The sequence below is a fragment of the Oncorhynchus mykiss genome, chromosome 10 (genome assembly GCF_057628025.1).
Source record: "Oncorhynchus mykiss isolate SJ-2025 chromosome 10, ASM5762802v1, whole genome shotgun sequence".
In the NCBI taxonomy this organism is placed as follows: Eukaryota; Metazoa; Chordata; class Actinopteri; order Salmoniformes; family Salmonidae; genus Oncorhynchus; species Oncorhynchus mykiss.
In genome coordinates this window covers 70,520,283-70,545,941 of record NC_143031.1, presented here as the reverse complement: position 1 = coordinate 70,545,941, position 25,659 = coordinate 70,520,283, and the positions used below count along the sequence as shown (strand labels likewise).

General features: G+C 39.7%; 1 protein-coding gene across 3 annotated transcripts; it reads left to right on the top strand.

The window, feature by feature from the left end:
* The first annotated feature begins 12,871 nt into the window (after positions 1 to 12,871).
* LOC110517190 (putative E3 ubiquitin-protein ligase HERC3) lies at positions 12,872 to 25,094 on the top strand. 3 transcript variants are annotated; one of them, XM_090187722.1, is made up of 23 exons: positions 12,872 to 13,227; positions 13,808 to 13,964; positions 14,112 to 14,194; positions 14,596 to 14,823; positions 15,005 to 15,096; positions 16,039 to 16,166; positions 16,287 to 16,444; positions 16,625 to 16,677; positions 16,799 to 16,890; positions 17,392 to 17,451; positions 19,066 to 19,162; positions 19,265 to 19,448; positions 19,633 to 19,784; positions 19,939 to 20,061; positions 20,239 to 20,337; positions 20,588 to 20,767; positions 21,056 to 21,196; positions 21,618 to 21,784; positions 21,886 to 21,955; positions 22,043 to 22,113; positions 22,454 to 22,637; positions 22,937 to 23,039; positions 24,473 to 25,094. In XM_090187722.1, the coding sequence occupies exons 1-23, from the start codon at positions 13,008 to 13,010 to the stop codon at positions 24,682 to 24,684; spliced, it is 3,054 nt and encodes a 1,017-aa protein (XP_090043848.1). In that variant the 5' UTR covers positions 12,872 to 13,007; the 3' UTR covers positions 24,685 to 25,094. The 3 variants fall into 3 exon arrangements, with proteins under 3 accessions (XP_090043848.1, XP_090043850.1, XP_090043849.1); XM_090187723.1 differs by having other exon boundaries at positions 12,883 to 13,227; positions 16,628 to 16,677; XM_090187724.1 differs by lacking the exons at positions 19,939 to 20,061; positions 20,239 to 20,337; positions 20,588 to 20,767; ... (5 more) ...; positions 22,937 to 23,039; positions 24,473 to 25,094 and having other exon boundaries at positions 19,633 to 19,929.
* Positions 25,095 to 25,659: the final 565 nt, after the last annotated feature.

Below are 25,659 nucleotides of genomic sequence, written 5' to 3'. Positions count from 1 at the left end.
TGGAGAATGTGGTAGCTTTCTGTGTGACTATTTAGAGTTATCATCTCAAGTGCTCTAAACTGTTTTTGTCTCCAGGTGAAGTTTCAAGCTGAAAATGGTGTGGATGAAGGTGGTGTTTCACTGGAATTCTTCAGCCTCCTGGGGAGGGAACTTCTCACAATGGAACCAAAGACACTGGAGGTTTACGAGTCTGGACTAGCATGGCTCACATCAGATGTATGATCCATATTCAGTTACATATTGTTCCCAGATTTACAGTGCCTTGCGAAAGTATTCGGCCCCCTTGAACTTTGCCACCTTTTGCCACATTTCAGGCTTCAAACATAAAGAAATAAAACTGTATTTTTTTGTGAAGAATCAACAACAAGTGGGACACAATCATGAAGTGGAACGACATTTATTGGATATTTCAAACTTTTTTAACAATTCAAAAACTGAAAAATTGGGCGTGCAAAATTATTATTTTGCTGCGATTACAGCTGTAAGTCGCTTGGGGTATGTCTCTATCAGTTTTGCACATCGAGAGACTGAAATTTTTTCCCATTCCTCCTTGCAAAACAGCTCGAGCTCAGTGAGGTTGGATGGAGAGCATTTGTGAACAGCAGTTTTCAGTTCTTTCCACAGATTCTCGATTGGATTCAGGTCTGGACTTTGACTTGGCCATTCTAACACCTGGATATGTTTATTTTTGAACCATTCCATTGTAGATTTTGCTTTATGTTTTGCATCATTGTCTTGTTGGAAGACAAATCTCCATCCCAGTCTCAGGTCTTTTGCAGACTCCATCAGGTTTTCTTCCAGAATGGTCCTGTATTTGGCTCCATCCATCTTCCCATCAATTTTAACCATCTTCCCTGTCCCTGCTGAAGAAAAGCAGGCCCAAACCATGATGATGCTGCCACCACCATGTTTGACAGTGGGGATGGTGTGTTCAGCTGTGTTGCTTTTACGCCAAACATAGTGTTTTGCATTGTTGCCAAAAAGTTCAATTTTGGTTTCATCTGACCAGAGCACCTTCTTCCACATGTTTGGTGTGTCTCCCAGGTGGCTTGTGGCAAACTTTAAACAACACTTTTTATGGATATCTTTAAGAAATGGCTTTCTTCTTGCCACTCTTCCATAAAGGCCAGATTTGTGCAATATACAACTGATTGTTATCCTATGGACAGAGTCTCCCACCTCAGCTGTAGATCTCTGCAGTTCATCCAGAATGATCATGGGCCTCTTGGCTGCATCTCTGATCAGTCTTCTCCTTGTATGAGCTGAAAGTTTAGAGGGACGGCCAGGTCTTGGTAGATTTGCAGTTGTCTGATACTCCTTCCATTTCAATATTATCGCTTGCACAGTGCTCCTTGGGATGTTTAAAGCTTGGGAAATATTTTTGTATCCAAATCCGGCTTTAAACTTCTTCACAACAGTATCTCGGACCTGCCTGGTGTGTTCCTTGTTCTTCATGATGCTCTCTGCGCTTTTAACGGACCTCTGAGACTATCACAGTGCAGGTGCATTTATACGGAGACTTGATTACACACAGGTGGATTGTATTTATCATCATTAGTCATTTAGGTCAACATTGGATCATTCAGAGATCCTCACTGAACTTCTGGAGAGAGTTTGCTGCACTGAAAGTAAAGGGGCTGAATAATGTTGCACGCCCAATTTTTCAGTTTTTGATTTGTTAAAAAAGTTTGAAATATCCAATAAATGTCGTTCCACTTCATGATTGTGTCCCACTTGTTGTTGATTCTTCACAAAAAAATACAGTTTTATATCTTTATGTTTGAAGCCTGAAATGTGGCAAAAGGTCGCAAAGTTCAAGGGGGCCGAATACTTTCGCAAGGCACTGTAACTCAATATTTCCCCACAATTTACTAACTTAGAAATATCCATTCTTAGAAATGCCAATTATGGTACTGTTATTATACTATAAAATATTTATAATATTTAATGGCTTGTGGCATTGTATTTATTTATTTTTATCCATAGGACGGCGGTATCACTGATGAATTCTACTTACTTGGGCTGCTCTGTGGGAAGGCACTCTATAATCAGTGTGTTCTGAACCTCTGCTTCCCTCTGGCTCTCTTCAAGAAGCTTCTGGGTCTGACTACAACATTGGATGACCTTAGAGAGCTGTCTCCAACTGAAGCACGGTACAATTATTCTGCTGAAAAAGAAGAGGGGCCCATAATATATGTTCATCTCTTCAACTGCTGCTACAGAACAGTGTAAAAGTAGAAAGTCTCAAAACACCATGATTGTGCCATGAAACCAGGAAAAGGAGTGCACCTAAGATGAGATCTGGTGTTTCGAGGGGGTTTGAATGTAAACCCAAGGGAAGTGTTTTGATGCACAGAATGTGTTTTAAAACAGAAATCGAGTACTCTGAAACACCCAAAGTGGTTTTTCAACCTGAATATTTGTGTTTTTAAGAGAATGTTGTGAAAACACTTTTTAGGGCTTCAATGCATGTAAAAGGAAGCATCAAAACACAAACACTATGTTTCTCATACAATCACTGGTTCACTGGTTCATCAATATTGATTGATGGTAAGGGCCCATGGAGAATAAGTTTTCGTGGAATTCTTTTTTTCAATGCTTTATGCAGTAAGTTGGTACATTTTGGTACATTTTGTTGGAATTTTACCCACTCAACTACTCAGCCACACTGTAAGAAATTATTCTGAGGTGAATTGAAATTGACAACAAAAAGACCAACATATACTTTATAAAAATGAATGCAAGTCGTGCAGAGCCCATGTCTAGCGATAACGTACCTGGCCCAGACATATCACCCCTCTCCCCATCGAAGACCGGGGTTAAATTCCCCGCTCCAACCCTTCAATCTGTTTCTCCCACCTATCTGTATCTCCTCTGTCATTTCATAACCGTCTCAATAAAGTGTAAAAATACCCCCCCCCCAATTTTTTTTTTTTAAATGAATGCAAGTCGTTTCAATGATTTGTTAATGTCATTTTACCAAAATAATGTATGAATAGATTCAACTTAATATGTTTCTTAAAATGTAGGTATCTTTCATGAGGATAACCAAAACATTTCACAATGACATTTCAATACTCCTGCAAAATTAAGGTTTTGCCTCCTTCAAGTTGGTGGCACCTCAGTTGCCACTAGTTTGGGTGTAACAAAGCACATAATTTTAACAGTGTAGTTGTTTTACAGATATACTATTATCTCCTCATATCACATTTCTACTGTTTGTTTGTTTCAAATTAGTGGCTTACAGTATGTGTTGGATGAAGATGAGGAGGTTGTTGAAGCGTTGGATTTGGTTTTCATGGTAAGAGAGAATTGATACCTTTAGCCGTTTTTGGTAGCCTACACAGGTAACCCCAGCTTATGCAGTACTAATCTTTATTGTCTTTTGAAGGACAAAGGGCAAGAACTGATACCAAATGGAGAGGAGCTCCCAGTTACCATGGTCAACAGGTATATTTGATGATTTATCAATTTATGAATCTCTTGAATTAACAAAATGATTCCACAGGATGTGTTCTATACTCATAAACAAACATTGGTTTGCCATATATCATTCACAGGAAGAAATATGTTGACTTGTATGTTGACATGAAGCTCAACAAGTCAGTGCAGAGCCAGTTTGCAGACTTTGAGAGCGGCTTCTACAAAGGCTGCCCTACACAGACATGGAGGATGTTTCTACCTGAGGAGCTGATGACACTTCTACAAGGAGATGACAACTACGAGTGGGACAAGTTGAGAGAGGTCAAATTCTACCTGTTTAGATACGTAATAAGAGTACATAATTAACTATAATTTGAAATACATGTATGGTAGCCTATATAGCAGCTCTGTAGTCAGAGTACCAGACTTTTTAGCTAACATTCCACTCCAAATGACATGAGTGTAGAATAGAGTAAAAGTAGAGAAGAATGAGTAGAATGTAATAGCTGAACAGAGATGGTAACCAGGCTAGCAGCTTTATGCTCCTGTGGTTAAATATGGTCCCATCCTGTTTGGGCTATACAGTCTATGGCTATAATACAGTGGTATGGTCTACTGTACATGCAGTTGTTTCGTTATGTTTTTCTCTGCACTAACAGAATGCCAACTATCAAGGATATAGGCCCACAGATGACATCATCCAGAACTTCTGGAGTGTTTTCACAGAGTTCTCAGAGGAGGAAAAGAAGAAGTTCCTAAGTGAGTTAACACAATTATGATTAACTAACTTCAATGGGGCAATCTGCAGTTGCTACATCCATTTTTGGACTTACAAATGAATGTACCCATTGATCCTTGGAGAATATACAGTTGAAGTCGTAGGTTTACATACACCTTAGCCTAATACATTTAAACTCAGTTTTTCACAATTCCTGACATTTAATCCTAGTAAACATTCCCTGTCTTAGGTCAGTTAGGATCACCACTTTTATTTTAAGAATGTGAAATGTCAGAATAATAGTAGTGATTTTTATTTCAGCTTTTATTTCTTTCATCACATTCTCAGTTGGTCAGAAGTTTACATACACTCAGTTAGTATTTGGTTGCATTTCCTTTAAATTGTTTAACTTGGGTCAAATGTTTCGGGTAGCCTTCCACAAGCTTCCCACAATAAGTTGGGTGCATTTTGGCTCATTCCTCCTAACAGAGCTGGTGTAACTGAGTCAGGTTTGTAGGCCACCTTGCTCGCACATGCTTTTTCAGTTCTGCCCACAAATGTTCTATAGGATTGAGGTCAGGGCTTTGTGATTGCCACTCCAATACCTTGACTTTGTTGTCCTTCAGCCATTTTGCCACAACTTTGGAAGTATGCTTGGGGTCATTATCCATTTGGAAGACCCATTTGTGACCAAGCTTTAACTTCCTGACTGATGTCTTGAGATGTTGCTTCAATATATCCCCATAATTTTCTTTCCTCATGATGCCATCTATTTTGTGAAGTGCACCAGTCCCTCCTGCAGCAAAGCACCCCCACCACATGATACTGCCACCCCTGTACTTCACGGTTGGGATGGTGTTCTTCGGCTTGCAAGTCTCCCCCTTTTTCCTCCAAACATAACGATGGTCATTATGTCCAAACAGTTCTATTTTTGTTTCATCAGACCAGCGGACATTTCTCCAAAAAGTAAGATCTTTGTCCCCATGTGTAGTTGCAAACCGTAGTCTGGCTTTTTATGGCTGTTTTGGAACAGTGGCTTCTTCCTTGCTGAGCGGCCTTTCAGGTTATGTCGATATAGGACTTGTTTTACTGTGGATATAGATACTTCTGTACCGGTTTCCTCCAGCATCTTCACAAGGTCCTTTGCTGATGTTCTGGGATTGATTTGCGCTTTTTGCACAAAAGTATGTTCATCTCTAGGAGACAGAGCGCGTCTTCTTCCTGAGCGGTTTGACGGCTGCGTGGTCCCATGGTGTTTATACTTGTGTACTATTGTTTGTACAGATGAACGTGGTACCTTCAGGCATTTGGAAATTGCTCCCAAGGATGAACCAGCCTTGTGGAGGTCTACAATTTATTTTCTGAGGTCTTGGCTGATTTCTTTTGATTTTCCTATGATGTCAAGCAAAGAAGCACTGAGTTTGAAGGTAGGCCTTGAAATACATCCACAGGTACACCTCCAAATTACTCAAATTATGTCAATTAGCCCATCAGAAGCTTCTAAAGCCATGACATAATTTTCTGGAATGTTCAGCTGTTTAAAGGCACAGTCAACTTAGTGTATGTAAACTTCTGACTCACTGGAATTGTGATACAGTGAATTATAAGTGAAATAATCTGTCTGTAAACAATTGTTGGAAAAATTACTTCTGTCATGCACAAACTAGATGTCCTAACTGACTTGCCACAACTATGGTTTAACAAGAAATGTGTGGAGTGGTTGAGAAACGCGTTTTAATGACTTCAAACTAAGTGTACGTTAACTTCCGACTTCAACTGTACCTTATTAGTTCCTCATTGGCGTATCCCATCAGAACCCAAAATATAAGCTTGTTTTTTTCCAATGTTTGTAAACAAAGTTAAGGTAAACAAACACTTTTATAGCCTCAAAACATGGTTAAAACTATTTTGGATGGTCAGTCCTTTCATCCATAGCTCTGTCTATGAAATTGAGGGTGGTTCAATTTCTCCCTTCCTTCAGCTTTATACCGACACATTGGCGGAGAGGATGCTTTGTTATTGTTTCAACTGCTGATTGCCCCTTTAAGTAAATCATTGTAGCACTCCACAAATGCTTGGTCAGTTTATCATTCTACTCCTCTAATTTCTAACTTCTAGCTTTTCTGACTGGAACGGACAGACTGCCCAGAGGACGAAGTCTCTCCAAACTGCAGATTCAAATCACGTCTTTGGGCAGCACTGACGCTGATGAATATTATCCGAAAGCACAAACCTGCTCTGTGACATTATGCCTCCCTAACTACAGCAGTATCGACACACTACAGGAGAAGCTTCTCCATGCTATCACCCACTGTGATGTGTTTGGAGATGCTTGAAATGGGAAGCATGTTACTAGTAGCCTAGCAGTTTGTTTTTATCTACGTCTGTCAATATTATGATTTTATTTAGTCAATGAAGCACATTCAGAGCTAACAACTGAAAATATTCAGACATTAAGAGCAGTCTTTATAAATATAAACTTTCATAAATGCTTAATGTTTTTTCCAGTGAAACCACTGTTAATAGAAACATTTACGCCTCCTCCGGACCCCTCGTAGCCTAATGTGCAGTTGATTGGTCAAATAATTATGAACTAAATGAATGAAAGCCAATCATACTTTAATGATCAAACAGTGGAGTAAATTGAGAGAAATTGAGAGCTCTTTATCTCTTTACAGATTGGCTGCGGGTATGAATTCTTAGGAACCCTCTTTCGGAAATGTTGGAATTTTAGCTAACCTTAACCCTTTTTCTATCCTTAACCTAATTATCCTAATCTGCTACATTAATTATCCTAATTTTCTGTGTAAATTCTCCTAATCTCTTACGAAAAGTGAAATTCTAGTAAATTCTGACATAAACTGTAGGATATTCCATCTTGACAAAAAAAACTTTTCCTGGTAGCTAAAGGTCCGAAGATTCTGAGCATGTGCGTAATTCTCTACCTTTACGCACAGCCTCTGCTACAGTTTGGCTGCCCAGAGAACAGGATACTCAGGTGAATGGTGCTTGTTTAATAAAGTTAGATCAAAGCTGAATCAATGTCTGCAAGATCACGTGATAGTATTCTACGTAACAGAATGAAATACAATAGCATCAGGGCTGTAGCTACATAAGAGGACAAATGAAAATAAGATCAGCTTTAATATTGCTGATAGATTGAGGCTTCTGTCAATGTAGTTGTCTGCATCATTTCCAAACCCCATATATTTTTGGGGTAAATACAGTGATATATATATATATATATATATATATTTATTATTTGTATCCCTAAACGTACCATTGATATATATAAATATATATTATTTGTATCCCTAAACGTACCACCCGTCCCCTAATTGGAGTAAACTAATGGACAACAACACTTTGGCTTCTACTTCCAGTTCATACATACAATATACATTTTATGGATACAGTATATTTTACATTAACTATCTTTTGTTTGTTTTTAGTCCCATCCTTCAGCTACCCTCAACCCCTCCCATCTATCTTTGAAGACCTCCCAGTTTGATTTCTCTTTGCCATTATATTTCTTTCAACTGTGCTGTGTAGGGCCTGAACTTATTGTTGAGAGTTAGAATAGTAGAATACATATTCTGCAATTGGCAGTTTTCCTCTTGTTATATGTCACTCAATTAGCCCATGTTAATTCATATTTTACAGATTGGTACATTAGCTATCTAAACTTGTACATTTTAGAAGACATTCTTATCCAGAGCAATTAGAGTTAAGTAACTTGCTTAAGGGCACATCAGCAGATATTTTACCTAGTCGGCTTAGGGATTCAATCCACCATGTTTTCGGTTACCAGCTCTTAGCAGCTAGGCTACCTGCTACCATGTAGTTGTCATGGCCAAATTACTGACCAGGCACACAGGGCACGTGCCCAGGGGGCCCCCATTGATTTGGTTAGTTGTTCTCACTCAGATATCATGTTAACATGACATAAGTCATGGTAAAATGTGTAGAATTGCAGGAAATTAGCTGTGGAACTGCAAAAAAAATACAAGTTCTGTAATGCAAATGTATTTGTTTACCTTTTGTTAATAAAATACTTTTTCTGCTTACAGAGATTCCTCTGTACATATTCAATTATAGTTTTTAATCCTCCCAGTGCTGAGTTGATGTGAGTTAATGTGTAGTGGCTAATTGTATAGTTAATAGGCTCTGTGTTTGTAGATTGACTGAGGTGAATGACGCTACAACAACAACAGTGATAAAGTCTGGGGGTAATTCTGGCTTGTTTTTGCCTTTTTCCAAATAGCATTTTTGAGTTTTTAAATTGTACAGAAATGCAGTATAGAAAGTCTATGGTGTGTTTGCGTCCACATGCCCACCTCCGTCCCCCTTAATGTTCCCTTACTTGGCAACTTGTTTCCAATCATCACATCTCCCACCTTCATCATCGCCTGGCTGTAGGGTCTCATGTAGGGGTCCACACTCAGGAACACAGCCTCCAACTGTGGGTGTATTCATTAGTGCACACCGTTTTGCAAAGAATACACATTTTTTTGGTGGGGGACAAATTCAGATTAGTCCCTCCCTGTTTCGGTGCAGATAACCTGTTTCTAATACAAATGTATTAACCACAGATTATCAAGTCATTTAACATAACATGGAATGTGTTAATTTTGTGTGAAATTTTCAGTAGGGCTACTGCATGTGTCCAAGACCATTTTCCCCCCAGGGACATTAAAGGGCAATTACTCCCATTTTCAACTTCATATTCATTATCTACAGCACCAATCCAGTGTCTACATGTGTGAAAAGAGTGTGCTTCTATGATCCGTGGTTAAAAAGATAAGAAGGTCCTAAAAAAGGCTTCTCTGTGACATCACAGGGTAGGATTCAAAGTTTAAAAAACTGTGATTTAAAAAAAAACTGCAATGTGGTTCTACCCAGAGGGAAGGTATTACCTTGCTCCCCACATCACCGTGAATCTCAGTGTTGGAAAACCACTGTTTTTAAAACTTTTGATGATGTTATCAAGTAGAACTTTTTAATGTTACATATATATTTTTACAAAACATAGAAATGCACCATTTCCACATATGTACACACTGGTATTGTGCTGCAGATAATGAAAGTAAGGTTGAAAAGTGGTGGAATTGCCCTTTAAAGTCTATCCTATCCTATCCTCACCTGTCCATCCCTGGTCTGCAGCAGCATCTCCTCCCTCAGATGGAAATCACTAGCCTTGGGGAAACCCTGGAAGTGCTGGCGTAACGTCCAGGCCTTGGACACCGTCATGGTACTGTGCTCCTCTAGTCTAAAGCAGTGGATCTGTAGAGACTGGCTGTAGGGAAGAGAAGGAGGAGACAGGGGTTTGAGTGTATGAGAGGGACAGAGAGAGATATAGAACATGTGTTGTGTCTCTAGGATGGAAATCACATTGTAAGTATTTGCATTCCTCTGTGCATATCCTAATAAATCTTATCACAGCTGTACAGCTATGTTACACAGGGCAGGTCATGAAAACTATTGTTTTCCTATGTTTACTCAGGGTAGGTCATGAACCTATTGTTTACCCATGGTTACTCACTGCAGGTCATGAAAACTATTGTTTTCCTATGTTTACTCAGGGCAGGTCATTAAAACTATTGTTTACCCATGGTTACTCACAGCAGGTCATGAAAACTATTGATATGACATAAAAACAGAAAGCTACATTGGGTTGTGAGCAAAACGACACATTTTCATTTCTATTTGCCATATATTTTTCAATTGTGCTGTGTTGGGTCTCACAGGGCGGCAGGGTAGCCTAGTGGTTAGAGCGTTGGACTAGTAACCGAAAGGTTGCAAGTTCAAATCTCTGACCTGATAAGGTACAAATCTGTTGTTCTGAACAAGGCAGTTAGTTATCCCACTTTTCCTAGGCCATCATTGAAAATAAGAATTTGTTCTTAACTAGTTAAATAAAGTTTAAAAAGACTTGTTGTTAGAATACATAACATGCATTTTTTAAACTTGGTTGTACATTGGCAGTTTTCCTCTTGTTATATGTCAATTAATTAGTCCATCTCAGTTACACTTTACAGATTAGCGTTTAGGATTAAATAACTTGTTTAATGGCACATTGACCGATTTTTCACCTAGCCGGCTCAGGGATTCAAACCAGCAACCATTCTGTTACCGGCTTAATGCTCTTAACAGCTAGACTTACAGATCTCTCTGTACATATTCAATTATAGTTTTTAATCCCAGTGCTGAGTTATTGTGAGTTAATGTGTAGTGGCTAATTGTATAGCTAATAGGCTATGTGTTTTGTAGATCGACTGAGCTTTATTAAGCTACAGCAACCAATGTGATTGTTTTTTAATCGTATAGAAATGCAGTAAATGAGCTTCAACTTCAGACCTCACTAAAACTCAAACCCTGGCAATGACCCTTAATACCATAGTAGGATTATAATGTTATTGTAAAACAAAAAAACACACAAATCGGGTCGTTAGCTTTGGGGAAGAGGGCTTCAGGTTTGCGGAATGGGGCTGGCAGTTAACCCTTACTACATCTACACCTGGCTATCAGCTGAGCCTTGTCTGGCAGCGAAACAGTTCATTCAGCCTAATTTACTGCCTTTTAAAAAAACATAGCTGATATGACTGACTTGCTTAAACAAATGTGGTTTCTACTGACAATTGAGATGTACAAACTATGGCATAAGGGAACGACGAGCGGATAAGAGGCAATCCGAGCTAGGATGGACGTAGTCAAAATAACTATTTGTTCAGCACTTTGAAATGTACAGTGACATAATTCAAAACATGGGCCATTCTTACAGTATTCTCCCTGCACACCAAGTCAGAACCATAGGATAAATAAAGGGGGCATATAAGCAGACAATGAAAGCTCTTACAATATTTGATGATTACATTTTTCTTAAACAGGCTATAGGCTACATGTGCACCATCAAGTCAGAACAGTAGGCTAAGTTCTGAGGGGGGAAAGGGACCAAATTATTAGGTTGAGCTACATAGGCTACTAACATCTTACTACACAACATACACTTAGTATTACTTTCTTAGCTACAGTGTACATATCTCCCTGGCATATTACATAATTTATGCAGCAACATACAAGACATTTTTGGATTCACCTTGCTGTGCTGTGCTCACTTGAACAGGAAGGTGGCATGGCTGTCCTTCTTGTGGGCTCTAGAAAGAGGCCAGAGTTCCCGACTTGGAATTCCGAGATGGATGACCTTTCAAAATTATTTTCCGTATTTTCTCAGTCGTAGCTTTTTTCAGAGTTCCCAGCTGTCTTGAACTCACTGAAGTCTGACATTTCCCAGTTCCGGGTTTCCAGTTATTTTGAATGTGGCAGAAGTCATGCTGGATTGACAGCATGGCCAACGTCTTCAAGCTTTACCAATTGGATATCACGAAATTGGGAAGAAAAAGGGAGTAATATGAAATACAATTAAAAAAAAGGTTCACATGCAATGCCATGGACCAGAAGTTACGATCTTGTCTCATCACTGCAACTCCCCTAGGGACTCTGCGAGCCAAGCCGCACTGGTTCTTGACACACTGCTCGCTTAACCCGGAAGCCAGCCGCACCAATGTGTCGGAGGAAACACAGTCGTACTGATGACTGACTCAGCTTGCAGGCACCCGACCTGCCACAAGAAGTTGCTAGAGCACGATGAGACAAGGAAATCCCGGTCAACCAAGCACTTTCTTAACCCAGACGACACTGGGCCAATTGTGTGCCGTCCCATGGGTCTCCCAGTCACGGCCGGCTGTGACAGCCTGGGACCGAATCTGAGGCTGCAGTCGCTCCTCAGCACTCATTGTTGAATTTGCAATTCCCAACTTGTTGTGTAATGTTTATGTCCAATGTGCGATGAGCACTGGAACGTTTTATCTATAATTTCTCTTCATATTACAAGGATTGAAAAGGATTTTCCAGTTGATTGTCGACTTGATTCATGATGATGACTGCTTGTCTAGCTTGCTAGCTAAGATTTTGAAAGTGTGATGTTGACATCAGTCCAGTCATAGTTATGGTAGATATAACGTGATTTGAAGTAATTTTTTTTCTGTGGCCAATGACCTTGAGACTTCTTGGATGGGCACTTCTAATGTAAGTCTATGGCAGCACCTAAGGGGCTTGAATATTCGAGCTCTACGTGATGTAGTGACCCCATGAGTGACAGAACACTGAGCCAATCACAGCACAACTAGAGAACATTACCAACCTCTCAGCTCCATATTTTCCACAGGCTGCCCCACCACCACAGAAAGCACTGCACATTTTGGAGCTGCCTCACTTAAGGAAGCAAAAAAGAGACCATGTTTGCATGCGGCTTTACTCCATTTAAAAAAAAAAATTAAAATATTTTTTTTACATCGTTTGCAAACTGATATGTGACACATACGGATGCCAAAATAACATGCAAAGAATATATATATATATATATATATATATATATATATATATATATATATATATATATATATATATATATATATATATATATAAAAAAATAAAAAAAGCTTTAAAAAATTGTTTAAAAAAATAAATAAATAAATATATATATATATATATATATATATATTTTTTTTTTAACAATTTTTTAAAGCTTTTTTTTATATATATATTTTTTTACATCGTTTGCAAACTGATATGTGACACATACGGATGCCATAATAACATATATATATAATTATTTTTTGAAACAATTTTTTTAAGCTAAACAGGTGAGCCTCAAAACAGGTGGGGTCCAAAACATTTTGTACATAAAACAATCTAGCTGATATGATCGCTGATGACTAATGTTAACCACAAGCACATAGCGCGCGCGCAGGTTGGACTGCGTTATTACTAATGTAACGTTAGGCATCACCTTCACCTTCACATCATCATGTTTTGCTGGGGAGACGGTTCGAGTGGACAGTTTGGTCTAAACTTTGAGAATGTGTCTGTTCCTATAGCAGGGAATATATTCTCTGATAAAGTCACAGAAATTGCTTGCGGGGAGCAACACACTTTATTTCTCACGGTAGATGGCAGGATCCTATCATGTGGGCGCAACTCAAAGGGACAACTTGGCAGACAGAGGAACATAAATTCAAAACTACCAGGTAAGAAGACATCAATGAATGCTATCGGAATATGTAGCCAGAATTTGCAGAATAAATGCAGATTAAAATCACATTCTTATGTAGGCTAATTTGAAAAAAGTGCTACTGGAAAAGTACGTTTGTTTGACTCTGAATGCGTTTATTATTTTTCATCACTACCCCCAAATATTTTAGTGATATTGTTCATAATGTCAGATTATATAATGTTTCGTTTCTGCTGCGTTTAACGACAACTTTTAGAAACTGACACCCCTCAATAAAACTACTGCACAATAGGCGCTCATGGTTTGGTTCCAGTTTCGTTTCTCCCAAAGTAGAGAAATGAAGAAAAAAAAATCCAATAAAATACACACTAGGATCGAACTTGACGTCATCCTCAAGATGACTCAGATAAATTGACGATTAACTCCTTCATGCATTAAATTACATCTTATCAATGTTCTAGCATTTAACCCTTTCCAGGACAAGACAGGACTTCCAAATAAAACGTTGTCTAATCAAATCAATTTGTATTTGTCACATGCTCCGAATACAACAGATGTAGACCTGTGTGTGTGCCTGTGTGTTCTACCCGTTTCAGCCCCAGTGGAGGGTCTGGGGGCAGTGGTCTCTGTGTCTTGTGGTCAGGACCACTCTGTTGCTGTGTGCGCATCAGGACAGGTCTACTCCTGGGGGGCAGGGGGTGAGGGACAGTTGGGCATCGCACCTACTACTGTCTCCAAAGTCCTCAGGCCAAGGCAAGGAAACCTCAACTTAAACTTGAAATAGATATTGATAGTTAAATATCATCCATGATTTACATTGTCAAGTAATGAGAGCCCTCTTGGATTCCACTGATCACTAACAAAGACAAAATGTACTAGATGTCTCCTTTTTTTTCACAGACCAGTTCCAATACCTTCGCCCTTGCCGATAACAGTGATACAGGTTGCTTGTGGAAATTCCCATTCTTTGGCCCTGACTACAGGTATAACATACTGTACCTACTGATGTCTCTTACACACGCTGCATTCCATCTAAACTATGACAACCACATGCATCAGTTAGACTACACTTAGAAAAAAAGGTGCTGTCTTAAACCTAAAAGGATTATTCAGCAGTTCCCATACGAGAACCCGTTGGAGAACCCTTTTGGTTCCATGTAGAACCCTTTTTTCAGAGGCTTCTACATGAAAACCAAAAGGGTTCTTCTACCTGGAACCTAAAAGGGTTATCCTATGAGGACAGCCGAAGAACCCTTTTGGAACAATTTTTTCTAAGAGTGAACATCAAAAGGACAGTGAGATGATATTTATTAGGAAAGAATGTAACTCTGGAATTGTTGTGATGTAATTGTAATGAAATATGTAATTTCCTTGTCTTCTACAGGAGGACAGGTGTTCTCATGGGGTCTGAACAGCCATGGACAGCTGGGCCTGGGGAAGGGAGTCCCTCTGCAGCCCATACCTGCCCTGGTGCGCCCCCTCACAGGGGTCCCAGTGACCCAGGTAGCAGCTGGAGGAACCCACACTCTGGCCCTCACCCTCCCAGGCCTGGTCTACTGCTGTGGGGCGAACAGGGCTGGGCAGCTGGGACTCAACCGTGTGGATGAGAAAGGTACTACGGCACTCTCTATCTTTGTACGCTACTTGTATAAAAAGCTAATCAGGCTTATCCACCAGCATTTTCTCATTTGAACTTGGATTCCTTTGTCATAACCACTAAGTCATTTTCCAGATGTATTATATAGTGTGGGAATATTGCATGATGCTTGTTTGATGCTTGTTCCCCCTGCCAGGCCGGTTCAACATCTGTTCTGTGCCTGCTCTCAGAGTCTTGGGGGTTTCCTTCATCAGCTGTGGAGAGGCACATTCTGCTGTTCTCACCAAGGTATCACACTATTACTGTGGAGAGGGACACTGTTGTTCTCACCAAGGTATCATACTATTACTGTGGAGAGGGACACTGTTGTTCTCACCAAGGTATCACACTATTACTGTGGAGAGGGACACTGTTGTTCTCACCAAGGTATCATACTATTACTGTGGAGAGGGACACTGTTGTTCTCACCAAGGTATCATACTATTACTGTGGAGAGGGACACTGTTGTTCTCACCAAGGTATCATACTATTACTGTGGAGAGGGACACTGTTGTTCTCACCAAGGTATCATACTATTACTGTGGAGAGGGACACTGTTGTTCTCACCAAGGTATCATACTATTACTGTGGAGAGGGACACTGTTGTTCTCACCAAGGGATCATACTATTACTGTATTTTTACTGAAGGCCCCAAGGGAGATGTTGGTGTGAAAGGAGACAAATCCGACAGCTGTTCATTAGTTCATAAAAATGATTTAATGTCTTAAACAGTGGGCCCACTGGGAGATAGTTCTGCACACAAAGTCGGCATCCTCTCGAAGATACAATTCATCACATATAAATAAAGCCAGTTATATGAAATGACCTTGAACAGAGGTGAAAAACAAATGATCAAGTGTCTGGATACACAATGAACCATACAAGTTGTTATCTGAGTGCATGAATACAATCTCATACTAAATGAGAAGTTACAGTTTATTACAGAATAGAAAGTACTAAATGAGAAGTTACAGTTTATTACAGAATAGAAAGTCACAGGTTATACAGAATATATCCTGATTATGGCTGTTATTACAGATCAAGACTCAGGGCTACCAGAGTAAAGGTCGACCCTTCAATACTATTATACTGTCTCTTTAAGAAGTGATTAGGGCCCTGACCTGACTAGACCAGGAACAACTCTGGGCCTTGACATGTCAACAACTGGTTCTGGTTCTTTGTGGTCTTTAGGGTGGACAGGTGTTCACCTTTGGAGAGGGAAGCCGAGGCCAGCTTGGGCACAACGCATCAGCTAACGAACTCCTACCCAAACTGGTAGAGGGTATGGATGGACTGGCCTCACAGATAGCATGTGGCAGGTAATGACCAACAGCATAATGCTACTTATACACATATATACACATATAATAAACAGATAGGAAAACAATCTTGAACATTCTCAGTCTGACTGTGTTTTTGTCTTACTGTAACTCTGCCAGCCATCACACCCTGGTGCTGGGGTCCTCAGGTCAACTCTGGGCCTTTGGCAGTGGGGTCAAAGGTCAGCTAGGGACTGGCAACACAGGGGGCAGCTTGCAACCCACCTCAGTGCTGCTGAAAAGGGATTCTGGTGGGGCAGCAACAGTCATACACAACGGTACCAGATACAATGTGTATTCTATTCTATTCTTTTCTATTTTGTATTTGATTCTATTCAATGCTATTATGCAGTTACATACTGACTATGTAGTGTTTGTGTGACTGAGTAAGAACACATTACGATATTTTACGATATTTTATGTCCCTACAACCTCTTCTGTACATTTTTTTTTTTTAGCAGACATGAAGATATCAGTGGGATGGAATTCAAACTTCATTTACACCACTGAGGTAATGTTTCTGACCTTTTATACCTCAGTAAAAGGGAGACTGGAACATTCTAAGTGTCTCAAGCAGCTAATTCATGTTTGAGATATTTGAAATTCTTATATTGCTTTATCTTCCTTTGTAGAGTTCTGAAAGAGAACAGCCAATCGGGAGGTTAGATAAAGCCAAGTTGCAAAAATGGCTGTCGATGGAGCAAGGAAATGCAGAGGCGCAAAGGTTCATTTATTATTTACATTAAATATTAGAACATACAATCTACCGTAGACAAAGGTTCTTTGTTATTTTTTATTTTTTTTCTAGCTAACTAAAAATGAAATAAACAAACATGTATTGTTTGGTTGTATTTTAGTAATAAAAAAAATTATACGATTTTATTTTATATTTTAGAATCTGTACAAAACATTCATGCTAACGATTACATCATACAAACCTCACTACATTACACCTGCCCAGACCCGCTAGCCCCCACCCCTATCTCCAGTGCCCTTATCAAACTGCACCATTTTGTTTCTCTCCGTCGCCCATGCTCTTTCAATTTTTTATAATTGTGTGAACGACGGAGGATTGGCTGATTTCCAGTTGATAACTCTTCTCATCAATTATCTTTTTAAAAAGTATTATGTCCAACCCATCGGGTATGTCACTGCACCCTTCAGTTGTATTTATTTTTGTATAATTGTACTGAAACATCAAATGTGTCCACATTTGTTCCAACAGAGAAATATCCTTGATGTTCTCAACAAGTTCAAGTCTTGTGGCCAGTTTCACCAAAGCCAGGTAAGCTATTTTAAAATGGAAGGTTTGGATAGTTTGAAATGAAAATGGTATGTGTACCAGGGGTATGGGTGTAATGGTTCACCAAACCCACAGTTCGGTATGCATTGTGGTTTTGGGGTCACAGTTCAGTTTCGGTTAAGGTACAGCGGAAAATGTTTTTTTTGTTTATTTTTGCAAAATACACTAAATTAAAAATCATTCTATTTGTTGCCCAAGTCCAGTTTCATTCTGTTCTGACAGAGCTGGTTATGTTGGGTCTCAAGGAGAGGTCTAAAAAGTTGGACCCGTTCCGATATGGACCTGGAGCTTTCCCACCTGGAGAAATATGCATAAATACATTTGTCAATATAGAGACCTGTTCCAAACGGACCAAAGGACGACTAGTTCCATATAGACGTTGTCGGACCAGAGTGAGGGAAGCAGCAGAAAAGTCCATTTGTAAGCTATTTTATTAACCAGAGCTGATACAGTGCGAGGGAGGGTAGGCGACGGAGTGGCCTTATGAGGGAGAGCAGACGGAGGAAGGGCCTTGCGGTGTGTGTTCTGCGAGTAAGTGAAACGAGAGAAAGGAGGAGGCAGGGAGAGGCAGCAACCAACCGAGTCAACTTGCGCTAGTAGACTAGCTTCTAGCTTGTCATAGCTAGGTTATTCATCATCCAATATAATTACCTAGTATCTGTCTTGACTGCATCAAACTGTGAGAAGCTAGATGGCTAAGATAGCCAGCCATTTAGCTAGTAGACTAACGTCTAGCTTGTCATAGCGGTGTTATTTTGGATGCAGTATTTGCAGCATACTGCAGTTGTACTTCACTCTGACTGCAATATTTTTTTGTAGGGGCGAGGTAATGGCATGCAACGCTACATAGCCTATAGGCCTAGTGTTATTTCTTGAATGTTATAATTCGGGTTCACAGTGCGGACTGAACCGAGGTCCCGTAAAGAACGGTCCAGTATGAAAAGGTGTACTGTTACAGCCCTAACCAGGGGTTGGAACTGGTTTAGGGAACAGATTTTTTTTGTTTTCGAGGAACATAACTAGAACTGAGAACAAAGGTGATCTATACTGTTTCAGAACAGAACCGTTAATTTTAAAAGCATGGGGAAAACACGCTACAAAGAGCCTATCTCTTATGAAAAAAGATTGCAGTCAGAGTGCAGTATAACACTGTAGTATAACTATAATTAGAATGCAGTATAACTGCAGTATGCTGCAAATCTAATTCAAAGGTCTAATTCAAAGATGTCAATGTAACTAATATGATGATGAAGGTATGACGTGCACTGTAACTGCCAGATCTTTTTTGTTGATATTTTATTTTACTTTATCTGTACTTTCTTTGTGTTCCTAAAATAAAAACAAAGTATAAAAAAAGAAAGGAACGATATAAACCGGTAAACTTTTTGGGGGTTCGAACCGGTTCAGAACATCATTTGCATCATTTGCAACATCATTGCATCATTTGCTGGTCAGAACAGGAATGGAACAAAAAAAAGAATGGTTCTGTTCAGAGCGAAACGATTGGAAAATGATTTTGGTTCCATCCCATGATGTGTACAGTTAGAACTATGTTGTGTTCTTGCTAATGCTATGCCCTCTGTTTCTTATGACCAGTGAGATTCCACAAGCAGCCGGAGCTTTGACAGTGGACCTAGAAGCTGCTAGCCAGGTTTTCGACCAGCTACTGAACATACCTTGGATTAGGAAATCAGTTAAGATCAACTTACTCTTTAAACCCATATGTTAAATGAATATATATTTAGAACAGAACTAAATGTTACTCTCCTAATTTCTCTGTTAATTTTCTATATAGATAAATATTGAGCCACTGGTGGACAATATTTGCAGTTCAGCAGCTGTCATCAAGTCACCAGAGATCTTTATGCTACTACCCACAATCTCTCTTCTCCATGAGGACCTCAGCGTCATGAAGATGGTCTTGGCTTTATCTATAGTTATCGTTGAACATCTGAATGACACGGCCATAAAAACATTAAGTATATAACCTCTGACCTTGTCACTTTATCAGTGAATTTAGCATCAGTATAATTTTACAGAATTGTATTATAATAGAAGCATAGCTGACACTGACACATGACCATATATTATAAGATAATATTTTTTTTGCACAGGAAATATAATTAACATATTTTGGACTTGTATTCATTTGTCATGTTATAGAAGACTGGTGGTCGTCACTGGAGCCTTCCATCATGACTAAGCACATTCTGATGTGGAAGAATGCCCTGTCATTTATGCTGAGGAACGGTCTTCTGGCTACCCACAACCCCGGAGTCAAATTCCTGCTGGAAGCCCTCAAGTACCTCCACAGAGTCAGTGTTTGTGTCAATCATTTTTATAATCCTCCTGACCATTTTCTGTAGTTGCCGTCTGTCAGTATTGTTGATCATGCCGTAACATACTTCATATTGTGAACTGCAAGGCAGATGTGCAAATCTATTTTGATGCTGACATGTTATTTCAAAGGCAAACAAAAGGGCCGGAAGAAACCAGGAAGTTCCCGCCAGTACCTTTTATGTGGAAGAGATCAACAATAGTGTTCTTCTATTGGGGGATGTGAATCTTTGGCGTTTTTGGTCAACAAGGGAGGTAATAAAATAACCAAATCATCTCTAAATTACTCAAATGTTAGAATTATAATGTGGTGGATGCCAATCTGGTTTCACTTGTCCAGTTCTTTCAGTGCAGATTGATGGAATGAGACAGAGATGGAACCCATGTAGACTATTGAGATGCACTTTCATTTTTCTTTTGTGTCACTTCTAGGACACAGAGGTGACACCAGTCATCTTTTGCCGTTACCCATTTGTGTTGAGTCTGATCTGCAAGATGGCGATTTTCAACAACAATGCACTTTTTACTAAGGTATACTGTGTTATTCCACTGGCTGTTTTAAATCCTTTTATTGAATCTTTGTTTTCAAGTATACCATAGCCTACCCAGTGGTTTCCAAAGACCAGTCTGTATATCACTCTAAATAGACCCTGGAGCTGACCCTGTATATAGCTTACTTTCTCATGTGTTTATGTATATATATAGCAGGAAATGCATTTCAATGTACTTGTGCACGTGACATGAAAAAAACTTGAAACTAGTGTATATTTATATATTGCAGGAGATTCACAAACTAGCCCACCGGCTAACAGTGATGTGTCCTTCTGGAACGTTCCCAGACAACCCAGAATCTCCCCTTGCCCCAGTCTTCCAGTTGACCTTAAGGCGCCCGTCACTCATCAAAGACACCTTCAGACAACTGGGTGCTGCAGATCATGACTACTTCCAGAGAGAACTTGTGGTAAAATTATCTTTTGTCAGTTCAAAAGGGACAATAAAGTAACATTCAAAGAATTATCCCTGAGACCGAATGTTACAACTCAACTAATCTTGGCCAAATCAAACCAAATCTCAGCTACTCGATTTAACATTTTAATGTTAGACTGTCACTACCCACTGGACACACACTGGTTGAATCAACGTTGGTTCCAGTGAAACAAACGTGGAATAGACATTGAATTGACGTCTGTGCCCAGTGGTAGAGTCTAGAACTCAACCTAAATGTGGCCTATCTTACTGTATCCCTCAGGTGCAGTTTGTGGAGGACATGAAGCTGTCGCTCGTCAACAAAAGGGACTTCTTCCTCCATGTGTTTGAAGAGCTGTTGGCACCAGAGTCTGAGATGTTCATGTACAATGACACCAAGACACTGGTCTGGTTCCCTGCCAAGGTAAGAACTAGAATTAGGGAATTACGATTTCATTACTGTATAATAAATCACTGCACTCTCAAGCAAATAAAAATTGTTGAGTAAAAACAATCTAAATAAATTTAGTCAGTTAATAGCAACAGAAAGAGATTCAACCACTACAGCAGTGCCACTATCTACACTGTATCAATCAATATACAATTGTTTACAAGTATAATCACCATCACTCCCTACTCTCCTCCTGATGTACCAATGTTTTATTATTACTTAGGCTGTGTCTTGTACACAATCGCAGCAAAAATGTTGAATTGCAATATACAGACAAAATAAATATACAAAAAAGGAGATAGAAGTTAGTTGAAAAAGCAGCTTGGGATGGTGCCTGTTCTTGTTTATTCTTGATCTGTGCCTTGGCTCATGTGCCACCTACCCTTACTACCAGCCCAGAGTGGAGGAGAAGAGCTACTTCCTGTTTGGTGTCTTGTGTGGCATGGCCCTGTACAACCACAACATTGTACACCTGCCCTTCCCTCTGGCCCTGTTCAAGAAGATGGTGGGGGTCAAGCCCTCACTGGAGGACATGAGAGAGTTTGACCCTGTTGTGGGAGGGTACGTTTCTATTTTAGAATGTACATTTTAGCATTGAATTAGTGTCCCTTAGAAACGGATGAAAATGTTTCAACATTAATTTATTTTAATTGTAATTGAAGGAGTTTGCGGTACCTCTTGGAGGACTACACTGATGATGATGTTGAAGAAAACCTGGACATGACCTTCACCGTATGTATAATATTGAAACTGATTGTTGAGCAATGAAATATCAATAGATACAGTATGTGAATAGTGGTAACTGTTTATTTTCATCAGGTGATCTGGGATGACCAGAAGGTGGAGCTGGATCCCAAAGAAACAGGAAAACCAGTCACAAGTTTTAACAAGTAAGGCTACAGCAACTTTTACTCCTACAGATGTAAGATCTTAATTTGATCCACCTTTTGCAGAACATTTTTTTAAAAAGTGTGGTATATATTTGAGGTTTAAAAAGGCTTTAGACTTGATTTTCCCGTACAAAAAATGTATCAACCCCTACAAAAATGTCCATGAATTATAATCCACATGTTCTGTTGCTGCAGGATTATTTTCCTGCTGTAGCAAACTGGCTCACATTACGGTCTTACATCTGTAATGCATAATACAAAGTTGACATTTTAGAAGTTACAACAATCATGCTTTCTGAGTTTTTTTAAAATGTAAAAATACCATTAATTATATTTACAGGAAGCAGTTTGTTGATGCCTATGTGAACCTTGCCTTCAACCAATCAGCGGAGAAGGTGTTTGAAGAGTTCAGGAGAGGCTTCTTCAAGGTGTGTGACAGGAACGTGGTGGAGTTGTTCCAGCCTGAGGAGCTCAGGGGAGTCATGGTGGGGAAAGAGGACTACGACTGGGACACGCTCAAACAGGTCTCTATATACAACCATCATTCATTACTCAGTGTGGGGCTGGGTGCTGACTTGAGAAATTAGGGCATAAATCAGTCAGTGTTGATGCATTTATATCAATGGGGATTTGCTTTGATGTCAAGTTATGGGTGCGTATCTCAAGTTAGGACTGGGACTAGGAGATAATATGCTATACATTGTCTAAATGCACATGGTGCTTTGTGACATACTGTGTGACTTTGAGTGGTGAATCGTTTAAATGGCGTGCAAGTTTAATATTGTTTAATTATTGCTGCCATTTGTTTTGTTTGTATATCCAGAACACTGTGTACGATGGAGAGTATCATGCCAGACATCCCAACATCATCACATTCTGGGAGGCTTTTGAGGAACTGACAGACGACCAAAAGAAATCTTTCCTCCGTAAGTATGGCACTAAATTGCTCTCGGTTGAGTAAAACTGGAGAAACCATACAGTCTTTCATATTGCTGGTTCAGGGTTTTGTCTGCATATTTGAACTTCCTGTTCTACAAGAGCTTTTACACATCATTTTTGTCTGAACACATTTGACTACCGTAATTTCCGGACTATAAGCCGCTACTTTATTCCCACACTTTGAACCTCGCGGTTTATACAATGACGCGGCTAATTTATGGATTTTTCCCGCTTTCACAAGATTCATGCCGCCAAAAAACTGAGCACCGTCACATAATGTGACGTAAATCGAGCGCGCTCAAACTTCCCATCATTCTGATTACGGTAGTAATTTTGTCACCCTCATCATGGCAAAGACACGGAGAAATGCATATGAGGCAGCTTTCAAGTTGAAGGCGATCGATCTGGCTGTTGGAAAAGGAAATAGAGCTGCTGCACGGGAGCTTGGCCTTAATGAGTCGATGATAAGACGTTGGAAACAGCAGCGTGAGGAACTGACTCAGTGCAAAAAGACAACAAAAGCTTTCAGAGGGAAGAAAAGCAGATGGCCCAAAGTATTTGCAGCCACTCGACATCAGTGTAAATCGTGCATTTAAGGTGGCGCTCCTTGTTCAGTGGGAGGCTTGGATGACAAGTGGGGAGAAATCCTACACTAAAACGGGCCGCAGGCGAAGAGCATCTTATGGTCAAGTCTGTCAGTGGCTCCTGACAGCGTGGAGCATTGTCAAAAAATCCACTATCATCAACGGGTTTCGAAAGGCTGGACTGCTGCGTGTTGAAGAGGCAGCATGAGCTCAGCGGGGTATTTGTCTCCGGATGAAAGTGACGAGAGCGACAATGAAAACGATCCAACATCGGATGAAGCAATTCTGAGGCTATTCAACTCCGACACCGAAGGAGATGACTTCAGTGGTTTCAGTGCACAGGAGGAGGAAGATAGTGACCAATGACTTTCTTGGTAGGCTACTGTTTTAATTTTTGTTACGAGCCGTGTTTCGTTAAAGCCTATTTATTTTTGTTACAAGCCGTGTTTCGTTTAAAGGCTGTGTAAAGTTCATTTGTTTCAATGCACCGGTAGGCACCTGCGGCTTATAGACATGTGCGGCTTATTTATGTACAAAATACATATTTTTTAAATAATTCAGTGGGTGCGGTTTATATTCAGGTGCGCTTAATAGTCCAGCAATTACGGTAATTAGCAGACACTTACCCAGAGTAACTTACTGGAGCAATTAGAGTTAAGTGCCTTGCTCAAAAGCACAACAACATATTTTCACCTTCTTTGCTCAAGGTTTTTAACCAGGGACCTTTTGGTTGCTGGCCCAATGCTCTTAATCACTAGGCTACCTACCACACAACGACATCCACTATATTTCTTCCCATTCTGTCTACCTTTCACTCTCTCTCCCCTCCTTCTCAGTGTTCCTGACGGGCTGTGATCGCGCTCCCATCCTGGGCATGGACAAGATTCAGATGAAGGTGGCAGTCCTGCAGAACTCTACTGAACTACATTTCCCAGAATCCCTTACCTGCCACTTCCTACTGCTGCTGCCCATCTACCCCTCCAAGGAGATGCTGCTGGCCAGGCTCAAAGAGGCATGTGCCCACAACAGAGGCTTCTGGAAGGAGTAATGGACACTATATATAGGCTACTGCTGTGTTCATCATTTCATTCAATGTGTTTCTTACATGTCAATATATCTCTTATGTTTAGCATAGGATTTTGGTTCTAGCCGCCTTGTAGGCTCAGATTTTCCACTATTTTTAAACTTTTTAAATATTGCCTTTTTCTATTGGAAATGTGAATATTGCAAATTCAGGATATGTAGCCTGCCCTATTATTGAAAAAACATTCCTTGACTTAATGTCTACTAATTCTGAGTGTGATATATAAAAATGACAGGCATTTGATGTAATCCTACATGTGAACATCCTTTTTTTCTGGACACGTCTGCATCATCTTTTGACATATATGTCTGTATCTTGTGTTTTATTGACGGAATAATTATTTATGTATCTAATAAATAGAGATGATTAGTTCACCTCAGTTTTCTTTTATCAATGGGAACTGCTGTCAGCACTTCGATGCAGAGCAGTGGTGTGGTTTCTCCACCAACGTACATAACGTTCTGAGAACCATATGTTTCTTAGAGCTTGGTGAGAGGGTGGTTGTCCTATGGTTTGTTTTACATACCTTCCCATAACGTTTCCTACAGGTTTCCTCAGGGTTCTATTTAAATGAATGTTCTCAAATTGTTCAGAGAATGTTAAGAAACAACGTTCTTCCACGGGAATTTCAGGACTTCAGCATAACGTTTCTTACAGGTTTTATTTAAAGTCATGTTCTCAGAACATTCAGAGAATATAAAAAAAAAATCAGTACTTCAGCATAACGTTTTCTACAGTTTTCCTCGTGTTCTATTCAGTCATGTTCTCAGAGGTTTAGAGAACATTAAGAAACAATGTTTTTCTGTGGGAATTCCAGGACTTCACATAATGTTTTATGCAGGTTTCTTCATGGTTCTATTTAAAGTAATGTTCTCAGAACATTAAGAAAACTTTCCATAAAAATAAGAACCCATAGTAACATTCAAAGAACGTTGGAAG